Source organism: Talaromyces stipitatus, genomic scaffold (assembly GCF_000003125.1).
Source record: "Talaromyces stipitatus ATCC 10500 scf_1105507295515 genomic scaffold, whole genome shotgun sequence".
Classification (NCBI taxonomy): Eukaryota; Fungi; Ascomycota; class Eurotiomycetes; order Eurotiales; family Trichocomaceae; genus Talaromyces; species Talaromyces stipitatus.
Genome location: NW_002990118.1, coordinates 1,301,004 through 1,316,962, shown reverse-complemented (window position 1 = coordinate 1,316,962; position 15,959 = coordinate 1,301,004). Strand labels below are relative to the sequence as shown.

General features: G+C 47.8%; 8 protein-coding genes across 8 annotated transcripts, besides 3 other annotated features; 4 read left to right on the top strand and 4 right to left on the bottom strand.

Annotated features, from left to right (window-relative positions):
* Positions 1-24: 24 nt before the first annotated feature.
* Positions 25-2,251, bottom strand: TSTA_045120 (mRNA cleavage factor complex component Pcf11, putative; the record flags this gene model as incomplete). The annotated part of the gene is made up of 6 exons (XM_002484956.1): positions 25-75; positions 124-492; positions 545-740; positions 795-1,474; positions 1,525-1,965; positions 2,084-2,251. The coding sequence occupies 6 exons, from the start codon at positions 2,249-2,251 to the stop codon at positions 25-27; spliced, it is 1,905 nt and encodes a 634-aa protein (XP_002485001.1).
* Positions 2,252-2,351: 100 nt separating this feature from the next.
* Positions 2,352-2,426: a sequence feature (GA-rich).
* Positions 2,427-3,086: 660 nt separating this feature from the next.
* Positions 3,087-4,023, top strand: TSTA_045110 (uncharacterized protein). The gene is made up of 4 exons (XM_002484955.1): positions 3,087-3,421; positions 3,478-3,502; positions 3,557-3,566; positions 3,616-4,023. Exons 1-4 carry the CDS (start codon positions 3,269-3,271, stop codon positions 3,737-3,739), a joined length of 312 nt encoding a protein of 103 aa, XP_002485000.1. The 5' UTR covers positions 3,087-3,268; the 3' UTR covers positions 3,740-4,023.
* Positions 4,024-4,301: 278 nt separating this feature from the next.
* Positions 4,302-8,328, top strand: TSTA_045100 (microtubule binding protein HOOK3, putative; the record flags this gene model as incomplete). The annotated part of the gene is made up of 7 exons (XM_002484954.1): positions 4,302-5,683; positions 5,730-5,787; positions 5,834-5,910; positions 5,956-6,068; positions 6,115-6,500; positions 6,549-6,656; positions 6,710-8,328. 7 exons carry the CDS (start codon positions 4,302-4,304, stop codon positions 6,923-6,925), a joined length of 2,340 nt encoding a protein of 779 aa, XP_002484999.1. The 3' UTR covers positions 6,926-8,328.
* TSTA_045090 (coproporphyrinogen III oxidase, putative) lies at positions 7,112-8,714 on the bottom strand. Its single transcript, XM_002484953.1, has 2 exons — positions 8,428-8,714; positions 7,112-8,366 (listed from the first exon to the last, which is right to left on the bottom strand). The coding sequence occupies exons 1-2, from the start codon at positions 8,635-8,637 to the stop codon at positions 7,251-7,253; spliced, it is 1,326 nt and encodes a 441-aa protein (XP_002484998.1). The 5' UTR covers positions 8,638-8,714; the 3' UTR covers positions 7,112-7,250.
* A 383-nt stretch (positions 8,715-9,097) lies between these two features.
* On the top strand, positions 9,098-10,480 carry TSTA_045080 (uncharacterized protein; the record flags this gene model as incomplete). The annotated part of the gene is made up of 2 exons (XM_002484952.1): positions 9,098-9,130; positions 9,176-10,480. 2 exons carry the CDS (start codon positions 9,098-9,100, stop codon positions 10,478-10,480), a joined length of 1,338 nt encoding a protein of 445 aa, XP_002484997.1.
* Positions 9,851-9,897: a microsatellite.
* Positions 10,481-10,730: 250 nt separating the features above from the next.
* On the bottom strand, positions 10,731-11,578 carry TSTA_045070 (SNARE complex subunit (Bet1), putative; the record flags this gene model as incomplete). The annotated part of the gene is made up of 6 exons (XM_002484951.1): positions 10,731-10,892; positions 10,955-10,999; positions 11,051-11,111; positions 11,177-11,207; positions 11,284-11,511; positions 11,551-11,578. 6 exons carry the CDS (start codon positions 11,576-11,578, stop codon positions 10,731-10,733), a joined length of 555 nt encoding a protein of 184 aa, XP_002484996.1.
* Positions 11,579-11,854: 276 nt separating this feature from the next.
* Positions 11,855-13,084, bottom strand: TSTA_045060 (uncharacterized protein). The gene is made up of 3 exons (XM_002484950.1): positions 12,527-13,084; positions 12,394-12,403; positions 11,855-12,303 (listed from the first exon to the last, which is right to left on the bottom strand). The coding sequence occupies exons 1-3, from the start codon at positions 12,686-12,688 to the stop codon at positions 12,095-12,097; spliced, it is 381 nt and encodes a 126-aa protein (XP_002484995.1). The 5' UTR covers positions 12,689-13,084; the 3' UTR covers positions 11,855-12,094.
* Positions 12,107-12,163: a microsatellite.
* A 711-nt stretch (positions 13,085-13,795) lies between the features above and the next one.
* TSTA_045050 (molecular chaperone Hsp70) lies at positions 13,796-15,934 on the top strand (the record flags this gene model as incomplete). The annotated part of the gene is made up of 3 exons (XM_002484949.1): positions 13,796-14,577; positions 14,707-14,975; positions 15,041-15,934. Exons 1-3 carry the CDS (start codon positions 13,830-13,832, stop codon positions 15,932-15,934), a joined length of 1,911 nt encoding a protein of 636 aa, XP_002484994.1. The 5' UTR covers positions 13,796-13,829.
* Positions 15,935-15,959: the final 25 nt, after the last annotated feature.

Genomic DNA, 15,959 nt, shown 5'->3' with positions numbered 1-15,959 from the left:
TATGCCCTATGGATGCAAATAGAATCACACCGGTTCTGTCTTAATCCGCACCTTGGACCCAGGTGACTCCGTATGCTATACACTATTAGCACATATCTCAAACATCACTGTACTACAACTCACCTCAGCTTTTCTCTTCCCCAACACCGAGTCCGGCGTCCCTGTACGCGCTAAAGGAGTCCCCGCACGAGCAGCTGTAGCAGAGCCATCCTTGGTAACCTCCGCATAACAACTAGCATGATAAACCCGATTTCCAACTTTGAGTGCATCTTGCCAAATCCAGTCCTGGACATCTTCTGACCACGTCGACTCGAATTTCTCCTGACAGATGGGACAGGGCGCATTGCGTAGAGCCACATCGTTCGGTGCGCGGATCCATTGCTTTTGTGGTTGTTTCTTTGCGGCTTCTTCTTCGGTGCTGGTGGTGCCGTTACCGGGTCCGGTGCCTGCTAGGCCACTGTCGTCGTCGAATTCTCGTGATTTAATCCAGTCCTGTAATACGATGTTAACGAATAGCCACCTCAAAGAGCCAGGGAACGCATACTCTTTCGTCGACGTACCAACTTCGGTTCTGTCCTCGTTTGATAGAATCCGTCATGCGTTGGTTCGTCCGGAAATGCCAATCTAAATGCCGCGCTTTTTTCTGTTTGCCTTCTTCTGTAGTTAAAAACCGTCTTCCACAGGTACCACACCGATTACTCTTTGCATCATAAAGACTGTTTATCAACACAGGTCGAGGACTATATATTGTTAGAACATGGAACATGTATCATTCGGGAGATTGCTAGACTCACATCTTGATAGAAGCCGTACTCAAATGAACATTAATCGTAATGTCCGTCATATTCTGCGGAGTAGAAACCGATGCCGGCGGAGTATATCCTATCTGTCCAGGAACGAGCAACGGAAGGCTAAGAGGAGCCCCAGTTGGCGGTGTAGCTGTACTAGGCACAGGAGGAAGTAGTCCCCGTGCTCTAAGCGATGCAATGAGAGGATTCTCCGCCGTTGCAGGTTGGGGAGTACCGGATGGTTGAGTCTGGGGAACAATACCACCAACGGCTGGTGGGGGAGTCGATTGCTGACGGTTTGCTGTTGCTTGAAGCAAACTAGCAAGCGTGTTTGGGTTTAGCAATGCAGCCAAATTGGGCTGAGGTGTTGCTTGTGGGATTGGTTGAGAGGGTGGTGTTGAGATATTCGGGATAGGTACATTTGACTGAGGAAATGGCTGAGTTGCTGCGGGTTTTGGAGCTGGAGCTAGGGCCGAAACTTGATCTCTGACAAGTTTGAGTTGGTCTGGAGGAAGCTGTTGACGTTGCAGAATTGCTTGAAGGTCTAATAAGGCTTTCAGACGCTGTTGTATCGATACATCAAAGGGGCTAGCAGCGAAATCAGCACGTGCACTGCCAATTAGGTTCTCGATATCGCGATGCAATGCCGGAAGGTCTACATTTTGACCCTGTTGAGGTGTATGTGACTATCGACGGGTTAGCAATATTTTTCTCTATACATCCCGTTTGAACTCACCTCTGATCCATGTCCCTGCGGATGTCCATTCACGGCATGACTTGCAGATGGATATCGGTATGGTACACCCTGTGGAGGCGTAGGAGTATGCGTCCAAGACGGTGGTGCTGCAGAACTCCGGCTCCTGGCCAGTACATCTTGTGGCTGATTCCGTTGCTGCTGTTGAAGTGCAGCCGTTCTGGCCTTAATCAGTGCATTCTCAATGCTTCGAGTAATCTCAACCGGAAAGACAGGACGAGGATCTAGAGAACCAGGAACAGGCTCCTTCCATGTCTTGAGCATCTCGTCCAACTTCCTCCGCGTCTGCTGGTCGACCAAGGTGTATGCATTCATGAAAGTCTGATAGAGATTCCGGCCCAGGAAGAGTGTGTAGGGTGTTCCTACATTCTTCACAACACTGTCGACTACGTACAGAGCAGGTAGCTTTTGAGATGGAGGTGTCTACCAAAAGCAATATTAGAGCTTTTCTTCCAGCTGCACTACGACGCACAATAATAAAACATACGCATACATAAACAAACATGAACACACGCGCTCGAAGGAGAAGGGTAACACCTACTGTTCGAATATGATTCTCCAAGACTCGGGATATCGCCATGGCATGTTCCGTATTCTCCTTAGCTATGACGGTCAGATTGCTGATCTGGAACTTGTCATTTGTCGTTAAGTCTTCCAATGAGTTTTTGTAATCCTCCGCGACTTCGTCGGACGGGAGTCCTGACGACATGATGAAGATGTATGTAAGGAGGGGAGCGAAGGTTAGGATTTAGTTAGCATGAACTCAGTCTTTTCCTGTTGCAGCCTTTTTTTCCCCCTTGAAGACGATGCTTCTACTCCTTTTTTTCTGCTTTGTGCTTTTTCTTTTTCTTCTTGACTTTTTTTCCCTCTTGGTTCTTTTTCTTGTAGCGTCAATATTGCTTGTTTACCACAACGCGGCTGATGGAAGAACGTATCAGGTCACTCAGACCCCCAAAAGTAAGAATTCTGATTCTCGTAAAAGTGCAATATGTGGTAGACAGAAAAAAAAAGAAGAAACGACGAAACAAGCTTGTAAGTTGTAGAATGCTTCCTGCTAGCTAGCTAGCTACCTTCGCGAGACTGAGAAAAAAGGTCATGCGAAACGCCCAAACCCGATTGATAAGACAACCTGGAATCCGAATCCCCACGGAGCACTCATAAACCCACTGTTCTACCACAGGATTCTTTGCCAGAGATTATCAGATGCCGCACCGAGCTCAGATCAGAGAAGAGGGACGTAAGAAAGGGATGTACGAAATCATCGGTGGGATTACGATCGAATATGAGACTCAACGGTTGATGCACGCTAAAACGCAACGATGAAGGAATAGGTAGTTTGAACAAGACGAGAAGAGAATATGATATGAATTGTACGAAAAGGGAAGATGTCGAAGGTGAGGTGAGTGAAGCGATGAAGGAATGGAAGAAAGAAGTCAAGTCTTGACTGCGACAGACAAACAGGACAAACAGTCGCGTGACTTTGACACCTGAGGCACTACTCGGGCTATCCTTCCGAGTGACGGCAAGTGACTTCGTTCTACTCTGACCATCAGACAACATCTACCAGACCACAATCACATTCTTCAATAATCGATTTATAGCACTGCACTGCCAGTAATCCACACTCGGTCTACTTGACGGTTCATCACTACCTCAACTTCAGCAGCATTATTATAGCTACGCTCAGTGGCGCATCGACACTCAGGCACCCTCTACAACCGCTACAATGAAGCTCTTCCACCAATATCTTATTGTTCTCATCCTTGGGCTTTTCCAGATTGCCCTAGCAGTACAGGTTCAGAAATCTATCGTCGTTTCATATCCTGATAATACCCCGGAGTCGGTCTTGAAAGAGGCCAAGAAGGCTATCACTGATGCTGTGAGTGATCTCGCAATGCCGCTCTAAGAATACAAATACTGACAAGTTGTATGTAGGGCGGCTGGATAACTCATGAATTCAGTAAGTTTGACTCTAACAGTTTTATTCGAGCACTAGACTAATTGCTATCCTTAGATCTATTCAAGTAATTACTTCAACTCCGCCGGACTCTGATCACATACTAATATAAACAGGGGCTTTGCTGCCAAAGCTTCTTCGTCCGCCATAGAGACCATCCAAGCATCATCCACCAATTTCCTTCCGGTCATTGAGGAGGACAAGGTTGTTACGATTGACGGTGATTTCGGTACACAGTAAAGCCTGGTCTCGAGACTTACGACTTGAAATGCATGAGGATGGCCTAATCGTTTGGAATTTATTTGACTTCCGCAGATGAGCAACGCTCATTCGGGTTATGAGAATATGTGTACGAACTACGAAGTATTGATATGAGTTTATGGTGGGCTAGTATTGTATTAGGTCTTGGATTGGCGTTTTTGGGAGGTCTGGTCGTTAATGTCGTTCGTTTCAAATATGACAGCTTGTTTATGATTTCCAAACACTACTATGTAGCCATACGTATCTTATAATGAATAGTAAAAGTCATGAGTTTCAGCTATTGTTGAAACTATGGTGGGACAACCGGGATAGGGTTATTTAGGGTAAGAGCGGAGCATCAGACGGAGTAACGCGTGGATCTGCAACAGCACGACAAACACTCCTGATAGATGACAAGCTTACTCTAATCCAACTTCTCGATCCTATACAGAGTATACCAAATCACCGGCTTGCTTACTACATACACACTGCAATGTTAGATTGTAACTCCTCACAATCAACCCGACTCACCTCTTGATTACACCCCTGGGTGATAAACAACATGACCTCCGAACACACCGTCGCCAAAGTCCTCCTCGAATGGATAAACAGTTTCTCCCTCGGCAAAACAATCCGAGACACCGAAGAACTCAGCGACGGCATCATTCTTTGGGAAATTCTACAAGATATCGACCCTCAATATTTCCTCGACGAACTCCCCGAACGCAACCCGTCCGACCACTGGGTTACAAAATGGCAGAACCTCAAACACCTCCACAAACTCCTGACGGGGTACATTCGGAAACAGTTCGATGATGAGATCCCTTCCGGATTGGATCCATCGCCGGATTTGAAAGCTATTTCCGAGTCAAATTCGTTAAAGGAGACGAACAAGTTGCTGAAGTTACTCCTGATTGCGGCTATTAGCTCACCCAACGCCGAGACGTATGTGACAACGCTGCAAAAGTTGAGTACGCCGACTCAAGAGGGACTCAAGAATATAATTGAGGAAGCTCATAATTCGCAACATGAGGATCTGTCGGCGGACGAGGAGGATGGAGATGGCGCTCCGAAGCGTGACCTCGCAGTCGACCCGGAATTACAATTTGAGGAGAGAGTAGGCAAGGTCTTGGCGGAGAATGATCGGTTGGCCACTGAAAAGAAAGAAATGGAAAAAGCATTGGAGGATTTGCATAATCGTCTAGCTCGCTTGCAGGAGAACAATGATACTCTTCAAACCCGACTTGCGTCAACTGAGGATCGATTGGTGACGTTGAAATCGGGCAAAGGAGACGTAGGATTTAGTGCAAAGGCTCTGGAAAGCAGATCACGACAGCAAGAGGAGCTGATTGCCAACCAAGAAGCGAAATTATCAGCTGCACAAGATGAAATCGATAGTCTCAAAATGTCACTGGAATCTATGCGGGTCAAGACACAACGATTCCAGAAATTACAGGATGACTACGACGAGATGAAAACTGAGAGAGACCAGCTGATTCGCAAGGCAAATGCAGCAGAGAAATATCGCCAGAAACTGCAAGCAAGCCAGGACTTTGAGAAGGAGAACCAAACATTGAAAAATCAGGTCAAGGATCTTCAACAACAACTGAAAGAAGCCGATTCGAACCAGAAGCGGTCCTCGGAACGTGATGTGGAGCTTGAAGAGTATAGACGCGTGTTGCCGCGCATCGAGCAGGATCGTCATGAAATTCAGAGTTTGAAGAAGCAGTTGGAATTCAATAATCATGCTTTGACTGAGCGCCTTCAGGGCGCGGAAGAGCAACGGGATAGAGACGAGGCGTTGATTAGTGAATTGCGTGAACGGATTCGAGAACTAGAAGGTTCGACTGATAGTCCTTCTTATACACCTGGAAATGCATCTCCTAGGTTGCAAAGTACTTTGCAGAAGGATCTTGACGATATTGGGGCAAGGGAAACTCAGCTGTTAGTCCCCTTCTCTTCTGTGAAGTATTGATGTTGACGTTTATAGGAAATCGGAGAATGAAGAATTGAGGAAGGAAGTCAATAAATTGAAAATGACCAACACGGTAGGCCCATTTCCTTCGTGTGGCATCTTGATACTGACTTCTACAGCTCGGATCAAGTCTCGAGGGATATTCCGAGAATCTTATCTTGACAGCACAACTGGCCCAAGCAAAGTCTTCACAGAGGTATGAAATTTCCTTGCTTCTGTCCTACTTGACTGACAATTCTAGTGACGAGTACTGGAAACTCTACGATCAATATGCAGAGATTCGCCAAAAGTTGGCCGACGCAGAAGATCTAATCGATGCCACCAAGAGACAACTCGACGATGCCCGAGCAGAGCGTAAGTCCCATATTCAGCTATACGTCTAATACTAATCAATAAACAGTACAACTCGTCGACAAAGAAAAACTCGACATGATAACCGAAGTCAAAGACTCCAATTCAGGCGAAATCACCAAAATCCGCGAAGAATGGGACCAACTAACGCGCAAAATCCACCATCTCGAAGCCGAAATCGACGTCTCTCAAGCCCTTGTCCGAGACATGTGTGTTGAGCGGAATGAATTACGCGCTTGCCTTGAAGAGAAGCAGGCAGCCATGCGCGCTGAAGACGAGGACTTCATAAAGGAGATTGAGACGTTGTTGGCTGAGTTTGCGGCGAGAGCAAAGACGGAGAATCCGGATGCGCCTGAGAAATCAGGTATTGAGTTGTTGAAGCATTTTGCGGACGTGACGGAGAAGAGCGCAGAGACACTCGCGAAGAGGGCTGAAGTGAGTCCATTTTTCAGACGCAGGTGCAATTCAACTGACGTGATTCAGCATATCGATCAACAAAACGATCTCATCAAGTCACTGCAAGAACAAATCAGACATATCGAAGAAGCCAGGGGTGATCAAGACGATGATAGCATTCCCAAACAACGCGAGGTACGCCCACCCCTCCTACATCTTAGCTTCAACTACTAACAATAAACACAAAGCTCGAACTCCAAGAAATCATCAACCGCCAATCTCGCGAAATGGCTCTGATCTGTTCGGCATGGTACGACCTCCAGGGCCGCCTACAACATAGCAACATTACCGTTGCGCGATACCGACATACTGCCACTGGTGCAGGAGGGGGTAGTGCAGATATGCAAAAGGGATGGCTCGCGAAGCAGAGGAATCTTGTATCTGTGGCGAGTTTTGGTAGATAAGTCTGTAAAAAAGGAACGGGGGAACTTGCTGTAAGTTGTTTCACTTAGTCATATAACCTAGACTGCTTTTTAATATTCTTGTCATTTTCTGTCACCTATTCACTTCATGTCATATTTCCTAGACTTCAGCATACATAGGGGTTTTATACCAGTCTTTCGTTTGCATTACTTTTATCGGTGCATCATTCGCTGTATCATCATTTCTTTGCATTCTCTATTATTGTACATGTTTTCTAAATAGAAGCATAATTGGTAGATCTTGTACAATCAACACAACTTTTCATATTATATACATATAACCAAAACAAAACGTCTAGACAACCACTCAAACCCACTGTCTAGAATGCTTCAACACATCCAACAACTCCCTCTGTCTCTTAACCTCCTCCGTCTCCTCCACACCATCCTCCGACTGAGTCGAAGCACCCTCCGTCCTCGTCCCCGAGACAGAATCCATATAAACCCAGCTCGCGGTACGAGGCAGACTCATCAGGATACTCTCAACCCTCGCATTGGGCGTCCTAAGCCCAAAACTCGTGCCACGATCATACACCAGATTAAACTCAACATATCGGCCCCGCCGGAGTTGTTGCCATTCTTTCTGTTCGGGGGTAAAAGGTGTATCCTTTCGGCGTTCCAGGATGGGGACGTAGGAAGGTAGAAACGAACCTAGAGCGTCACTCACGAAAGAGAATAACGTTTCCTGCGGATTTTGCGAAGACGATGATGAGCTCTGCAAGAAATGGGCGTCGAGATCATCAAAGAAGATACCGCCTATACCTCTCGCTTCATTGCGGTGCGGGAGATAAAAGTATTTATCGCACCACGTCTTGAATCGAGGGTAATATGTACTATCATGCCTATCACAGACATCCTTGATTGTCTGATGGAAATGCTTGCAGTCCTCCGGATAAAGATACGAAGGCGTCAAATCAGTTCCACCTCCAAACCACCAATTCTTATCCCCATTAACCGGATCTTTCGGGTCTGAGGTTTCAAAGTACCGATAATTCAAATGCACCGTCGGAGCATGCGGATTATGCGGATGCAACACGAGCGACAGTCCAGCAGCGAAGAAACTCAGTGAATCCACATTTGCACCGACAAAGGACTTGTGATCTGCGCGCATTTTCTCAATGGCTGGGCGTGGTAATTCGCCATACACAACCGACACATTGACACCGGCTTTTTCAAAGACGTTGCCGTCCTGGAGGACGCAGGATATACCGCCTCCGCCGTTGGGACGGGTCCATGTATCGGCTTGAAAGGGTTTGCCGTCGATTCTGCTGAGTTCGTCTGTGATTTTCTTTTGGTGTTCTTTGATCAATTTCTCCATTCGTAGGCGCATCGGGGAGTCGTCGGTGACGGGGGATTTTTCTTTGAGCGCTTTATCTATTTCGGCGATTGAGGGGGCCTCTGTCTCGGCGGCGTTTTCGGTAGCCTGGCACATGTTAGAGATGTTCGATATATACTCAATGATCTTATGGTGAAGAGATGCAAACCATTGAGTAAATGAGTGCGCCAATAAAGGGAATCCCAATTGCAATACGAAGCCACGGTCTCCAAATAATGAATTGATCTTTTGACTCTTTTCTAGAGGTATAGAATCTCACAGTTCGAGCTCTGGGTAGTTTGGAAACTATTTGCGGCGGCCTCGAGATGCTATATCTCAGTGTAGTCCTGCTCAACGGTGTGTAGAGACGAGTGGACATGGTGAAAAGGGAAAAAAAAAACTCTCGACAGAAAATAATAGGTTTTATACACGTAGGAATTGTTGCAATTGTAGAATAGTGTCAGCAGACAATTGTTCAGATCATACCATGTCGGAGTTAGTTCGCTCGGCTTCATGTTCCTAGGTAAGGTAATGCTGTTTGTTCTGTTTGCATCCATGGTCTCTGATACTAGATGACCTGCCTGTGCGTAGTCTGTCGGTCAATTGCATTATTACTTGGTTTATGTGTCTCTAAATTCCATGTAGTTATTTATAATGACAATGTCAGTAACATATTGCTGGAGAGTCCCTGCAGAATTCCACCATTGTGGTTGTCTCCCCGCAGACTTCTTATCGTAGCTCCCGTGTTTAACATCTTAGTTTCTCCGCCTTTAGTATCAAGTATCAAGAAAACAATCTCAGCAAGCAGAAACTTATAATCCTTGCTTGACTGGCTCAAAATGCTATCTCTACCTCTTGTAGCACCTCGCGATGTAAGTATCTCTTCCATTCGCGTGGAACAAAACTAACAACAACAGTCCCACGAGCTCTGGTTCGGATCCTCTCAACCTCGATACAGAGGCAGTATAAACAGCCCGAACACAGAGACACCAGCAACTCGACGCCAACAACTCCACAACGGCGCACCCAACAATGGCAACCTCTCAAACCCGCAAACATCAGCGCGCGCTCTCTTCTCCTCGACCGCACCATCCAACAGTCTCGCCATGCTGCAACTCGAAGAACGCGCCCTACGACTCCGAAAGGAGAATATCGCCTCCTTTGGAGCTGCATGGATCAAACCGGCGGGTATACCCAAAACGATGCAGGGGATGAGAGAGGAAGAAGCGGAGCGGGAGGAGGGGTTGGCGGCGGCACAGCAGGAATTAAATGTTGCTGCTATGGTTGCTGCAGCTGCAGCCGGAAATGTAGGGGACGGTGTGACGAATATGGATGCATTTGGTGCAGAGGATACGGCGCTTCAACAACAGCAGCAACAGATGGTTGAAGGGGATGGTACAGGTGCTGCAGAAGGGGATGGGATTGGACCGGAGGAGCTCGAAAGGGATCTAGATGATGATATCCCGGAAGCTGAAGATGATGGATTTGGGGACTCGGATGAAGAGGAAGGTCTGGTTGAGGAAGGTGAAGAGGGGTATGAAGAAGAGCTTCTGGAGCGGAATCTGGACGACGACATACCTGAGGGATTCCCGGAAGATGACGAGGATGACGAAGATGATTATGAGGATGATGACGACGAGTTGCCCGAAGGGAATGAGATCATGGTCCGTGATCTAGACGACGACATCCCAGAAGCAAATGACCCAGAAGACGAAGACATGGACGAAGAAGCCGAAGCCGAAGAATGGCAACATACCGACTCGGAACTAGAAGACGACGACGACGACTCTGATTTAGACGGAGACAACAGTAATATACATGACCCGTACGCGCATCTTAATAGAGGAGGGGGGGCCGACGGTATAGTTTCGACGAATACGCAAACACCGGTCAGCACAGATCCAGCACGGCGAAGGTCACAGCGTAGTAGCGCTCGTCAGCCACCACCGCCGCCATCCGCGGCAGAAATACGTCGAACACGCGAAACAGCTGCACAGCGACGGTTCCTGCAGCGCTGGAGCGGGATTGGTGGGGAGACCGAATCTGACAACGAAATTATACCCTCGGTTATGATGGTTGATGATGACGAGGACGAGGATGATTTGCGTGCTTCTATAACGAGTGCTCGGAATCAAGCTGCGCGGGAGGCGCGAACGAGGCTTGTCCAGAGTAGATTTGGTCGGTTTATGAGGCGTGGTGGACCGAGAGATAGTCTTGACTAGTGACTCTTTCCAGTGGATTAGATGGTTTTTATATGTATAGATACCCAATGAATTCATTACTCAACCCAACTAGTCTGTTGTATTGCAATATTGAAGGCTCATTTTCAATACCTGTATATACAAGTGAGTAAGACATAACGCCAGCCCATGCAATAGCCATGTCATCCACCTCTTAGTCTCATCAACCAAAGAAACAACGCAGTTGAGAATAAGTATACTGTCTCAAAGAGCCAAAAGAGCAAGCTTTGGATCAGAACAGCCAAACGTAAGCAAACAACAAAACCACCGCAAGGAAAAATCCAAGCCAAACCTTCCAACCAACTCCCGTCCGTTCTGCCATGCGCAGCATTCGGTTCATGGTTCCTCGGAGACGGAGGCGGGTGTTGTCAAAGGCTTCGTTCATGCTATCTGCCTATTCAGAGTATTCTTGTTAAATGGACAGTATAAGAAGAGGTGTAATGGATAGATACATACCAGGTTAGACGAGGAGCGGATTTCGTCGCCAATTGCTACTGTAAGCTATAATCAATTAGGCCTGAATGATCTGGCGAGAAGAGGGAATGGGTGTACCTCTTTGAGTGCCTTGACCTTGGCTGTGATTCCTTCGACTTCATGATCGTTTTGGGATTCTCTTTGGCACACATATTAGCTTCGCATGTCCTTCATATCCGTAGAGGAAAAGAAGGTACAACTCACAATTCCGATAACACCGCATCCGAATAATGGCCTCTATCAAATCACATGCATAATCAGCGCGTTCATCCATGTATACTACATCTTACTCCGTTAGAAAAGAAACGAACCTCGAATTCGGCGTCGCAGCCCTGTAACCATGTTGACTTTGACTACCACCAGGATACAATCCTCCGCTTCCTCCATTGGGATATGCGCTTGTATAGGTAGACGACGTGGCGTTTGTGGCAGGTGATCGACTAGAAGAAGGTCGAGAGGATCGTCCGTCGCCGCTGTAGGAATCGAAGAGGGAGGATGAGGAGCGGGGGTCTCGTTGGTGGAGGTTTGAGTGTGAGAAGCTGTTTGCACAAGATCAAGTTAGTTATCGGTCCGGATACTGTGAGGAGGTTCGTACCGGGACGCCATGATATCGTTCTTTTTTAGCCTTTCAGGCTCAGAAATTTGTTGTAATAATTTCCAGTCCTATCGTTTCGTAGACATGGTGGTTGATCGATCTCCAATGAGAAGATGGTTAACTGGGGTGATGTTGTGAACTTGTCCGGAGATCATTTGCGGCGAGGTGCCTGAGCTTGGCATTGTTTTGGTTAGATGCGGAGATCAGATAAGCTCAAAATAAACACCGAGACCCTGCAAATTCATACAATTATTGTGATTAATTATGTTCTACGAGGAATTAATATTGACGCACATGTAGTGACTTTTATTGCTTTGTCATAGCACTGCAATGCGTAATCTCAAATATCATCTGTTTGGGTAGTATCACGGTCTCCTTTCGTGGATTATCGAGACCACTGCATATCCCATGTACATATCTCCTGTCGCATATTCGAAAATAATCAATGCGTCAAAGTCAGAAGACCCCAGAGCAGCCGTAACCCCATCTCCATAATGCAAGCAGCACGTCGTCGCGATTGGTAACTTTTATTCCTGCATGTTATCGCCGTCATTGTCTTCTCCGTGGAAATCCTCGTCGTCCTCGTCTTCGTCGTCCATAGGATCGTCGCCTTCTGCCTTGGCTTTCTCAGCGGCTTCGGCGAAGTCGATACGCTTGCCGCGAGTGCGACGGCCGCTGTCGATGATGTTGTCAGTTGAGATAGGTTCGAGGTTGTCGCCTTCATCTTCGTCGTCATCTAGATTTTGTTAGCGGGTGGTGCGCGCGGTGCTTAGCTGTAAATATTGCAATGTTGCTCGGTGATGTGTTGATGAAGCGGGGAAGATACCTTCGGCACCCTGCAGTAAGAAAAAGATTAGTATAAGCTCTATAAAGCGAAGATCGCTTGCGAGTCATCGCGTTGGTGATCGCCAAGGTAAACACGAAATAATCACCAATATGAGAGAGAACGCAGGTCGTACCATTTCATCTTCCTCCTCCTCAGAGCTCTCCTCATCATCTTCTTCACCCATGTTCACATCATCATATGCTTCAGCAGCCTTGCCCTTTCCCTTCTCGTAAGCAGCTGCATCGGGGGCATTGGCAGCAGGGTCATTGTAATCAGTTACAGAGTGGTCACCCATTTCGAATGTGATTGATTGAATAATTGAATTGAGCGGGGTATTGCTTTGTCGCGAGTCCGTTGGTTGATGAAAAAACGCGATTTGTAGAGGTAAACGAGAGTTTGAGATGGATTCGAATGAGAAAGGAAGGATGAAAGAAGAAGGAAGTGAAAACAATCAACGCGATGTTTAAGTCGCGACGGCGAGCAAGGGACCAGTATACGGCCCCGGGATGCTGATTGGGCAGGAGCGTAGACACGGTAATGACCCTTGACCGCCTGCCGTTGGTAGACAAGAAGCTTAACCCTAAGGCTTAACTAACTGAGCTCGATGCAAGGGAGGCATGGTGCAATCTCAGCATATTTCAATAGCGGGTTGTTTACTCTAGTTACATACACTATCTAGTATGTAAACTGTGTAGCCAGGTGCCAGTCTGTAAGGAAATAGCTGTAAAGTACATGTGAATGTATTTAGAGGAGCGATGATAATCTGCCAGAGACATAAGTGCTAAGTGACTATCTAAGATTATCAGTTAGTAGACAGACTGGTCTGGACATAGGGTTAGAACTTAGCAGCCCTAGATCAGGCAATCAGGCAATCAGACATCAGGCCACCCTTAGTCGACCGGGCGTCATGGTGACGGGCGTAGAGCCCCGCCAAAACAAAGTGGCGATGCCTGAATTTTCAGGAAGCAAAGGGAAGCCGACAGAAAATTCTGGCTAGTACGTCATCGTCCACCCCGCGATGTCTCGACATCATGACTTGCTTAGCTACACTACAGTCTCAAGTTACTACTACTGAAAGCAGCATCGGCCTACAAACATACAGACAAATACTCAAGACAAATAAGAGAACAAAAGAAGGCTCTGGATCCAGCGTGGCCAATGGCTGTTGGGCCACCTTGAGCTGCTGGAAGGCCCCAGCCGTCCGTGGAATCGTAAGGAAGTCACTAGAAAGAAGCTTCGTCTCACCGCCCACGCCTATATTATCCTCCAGCTGCTCTCCTCTTCCTCTCTCATTCTTCCTCAGACAGACACACATTAATCACGAGAAATAATATTCGAGTGCATCTTGTACACTACACTACACACTTCTTTTCTCATTTCCTTCTCCTGTGATACCCCTTCTCTCTACTTTTCACACTTTTCACACATCACACACCATGGCCCCCGCTATTGGTATCGACTTGGGAACCACCTACTCCTGCGTAGGTGTCTTCCGTGATGACCGTATCGAAATCATTGCCAACGACCAGGGTAACCGAACTACCCCGTCCTTCGTCGCCTTCACCGATACCGAGCGTCTCATCGGTGATGCCGCCAAGAACCAGGTCGCCATGAACCCTCACAACACAGTCTTCGATGCTAAGCGTTTGATCGGACGCAAGTTCTCCGACCCTGAGGTCCAGGCTGATGCCAAGCACTTCCCCTTCAAGATCGTCGAGAAGGCCACCAAGCCCGTCATCGAGGTCGAGTTCAAGGGCGAGACCAAGCAGTTCACTCCTGAAGAAATCTCTTCCATGGTCTTGATCAAGATGCGTGAGACTGCCGAGTCTTACCTCGGTGGCACCGTTAACAACGCCGTCATCACTGTCCCCGCCTACTTCAACGACTCCCAGCGTCAGGCTACCAAGGACGCTGGTCTCATTGCCGGCTTGAACGTTCTCCGTATCATCAATGAGCCTACTGCTGCTGCTATTGCCTACGGTCTCGACAAGAAGGCTGAGGGTGAACGCAACGTCCTCATCTTCGATCTTGGTGGTGGTACTTTTGATGTTTCTCTCCTTACCATCGAGGAGGGTATCTTCGAGGTCAAGGCCACTGCTGGTGACACTCACTTGGGTGGTGAGGACTTTGATTCTCGCCTTGTCAATCACTTCGTGCAAGAGTTCAAACGCAAGCACCGCAAGGGTAAGAATCCCTCAATCCCCATCCCCTCCCTCTCCTTTTTTTTGGTTTCGGATGTTTTTGTCGAGTCGTATCGTAAAAATCTGCTTCCAGCAAGCTTCTGAGAACTGTATACTAACACATTCGATGTAGATTTGACCACCAATGCACGTGCTCTCCGCCGTCTCCGCACTGCTTGCGAGCGTGCCAAGCGTACCCTCTCTTCCTCTGCTCAGACTTCCATTGAGATCGACTCTCTCTTCGAGGGTATTGACTTCTACACTTCCATCACCCGTGCTCGTTTCGAGGAGCTCTGCCAGGACCTCTTCCGCTCCACCATGGAGCCTGTTGAGCGTGTTCTCCGTGATGCCAAGGTCGACAAATCTTCCGTTCACGAAATTGTCTTGGTCGGTGGATCAACTGTAAGCTTTTCCTGCTTCCTTTAAGAAAAATTAAACTTTTTACTAACCCGAATTTTCACGTCTAGCGCATTCCCCGCATTCAGAAGCTAGTTACGGACTTCTTCAACAAGGAGCCTAACAAATCCATCAATCCCGATGAGGCTGTCGCCTACGGTGCTGCCGTCCAGGCCGCTATCCTTTCCGGTGATACTTCTTCCAAGTCTACCAGCGAGATCTTGCTTCTCGACGTTGCTCCTCTCTCCGTCGGTATTGAGACTGCTGGTGGTGTCATGACTCCTCTCATCAAGCGCAACACCACCATTCCCACCAAGAAATCCGAAACCTTCTCCACCTACAGCGACAACCAGCCTGGTGTCTTGATTCAGGTCTACGAGGGCGAACGTGCTCGTACCAAGGACAACAACTTGTTGGGTAAGTTCGAGCTTACTGGTATCCCTCCTGCTCCTCGTGGTGTTCCTCAGATCGAGGTCACCTTCGACATGGATGCCAACGGTATCATGAACGTCTCTGCTGTTGAGAAGGGAACCGGTAAGAGCAACAAGATTGTCATTACCAACGACAAGGGCCGTCTCTCGAAGGAGGAAATCGAACGCATGCTTGCTGAGGCCGAGAAGTACAAGGCTGAGGACGAGGCTGAGGCTTCTCGTATCCAAGCCAAGAACGGTCTTGAATCTTATGCTTACTCCCTCAAGAACACCATTGGTGAGGGCAAGCTCAACATCGAGGCTGCCGATAAGGAGAAGCTCGAGGCTGAGATTGAAAAGACCATCAGCTGGCTCGACAGCAACCAGACCGCTACCAAGGACGAGTACGAGGCTCAGCAGAAGGAGCTCGAGAGCGTTGCCAACCCCATCATCTCCGCTGCCTACGGCGGTGCTGGTGCTGCTCCTGGCGCCACTGGTGCTTCCGCTACTCGCGAAGCTGATGAGGTCGAGGAACGCCCTGAGGAACTCGACTAAACGGTTCACGAGACTGAATGAGTTT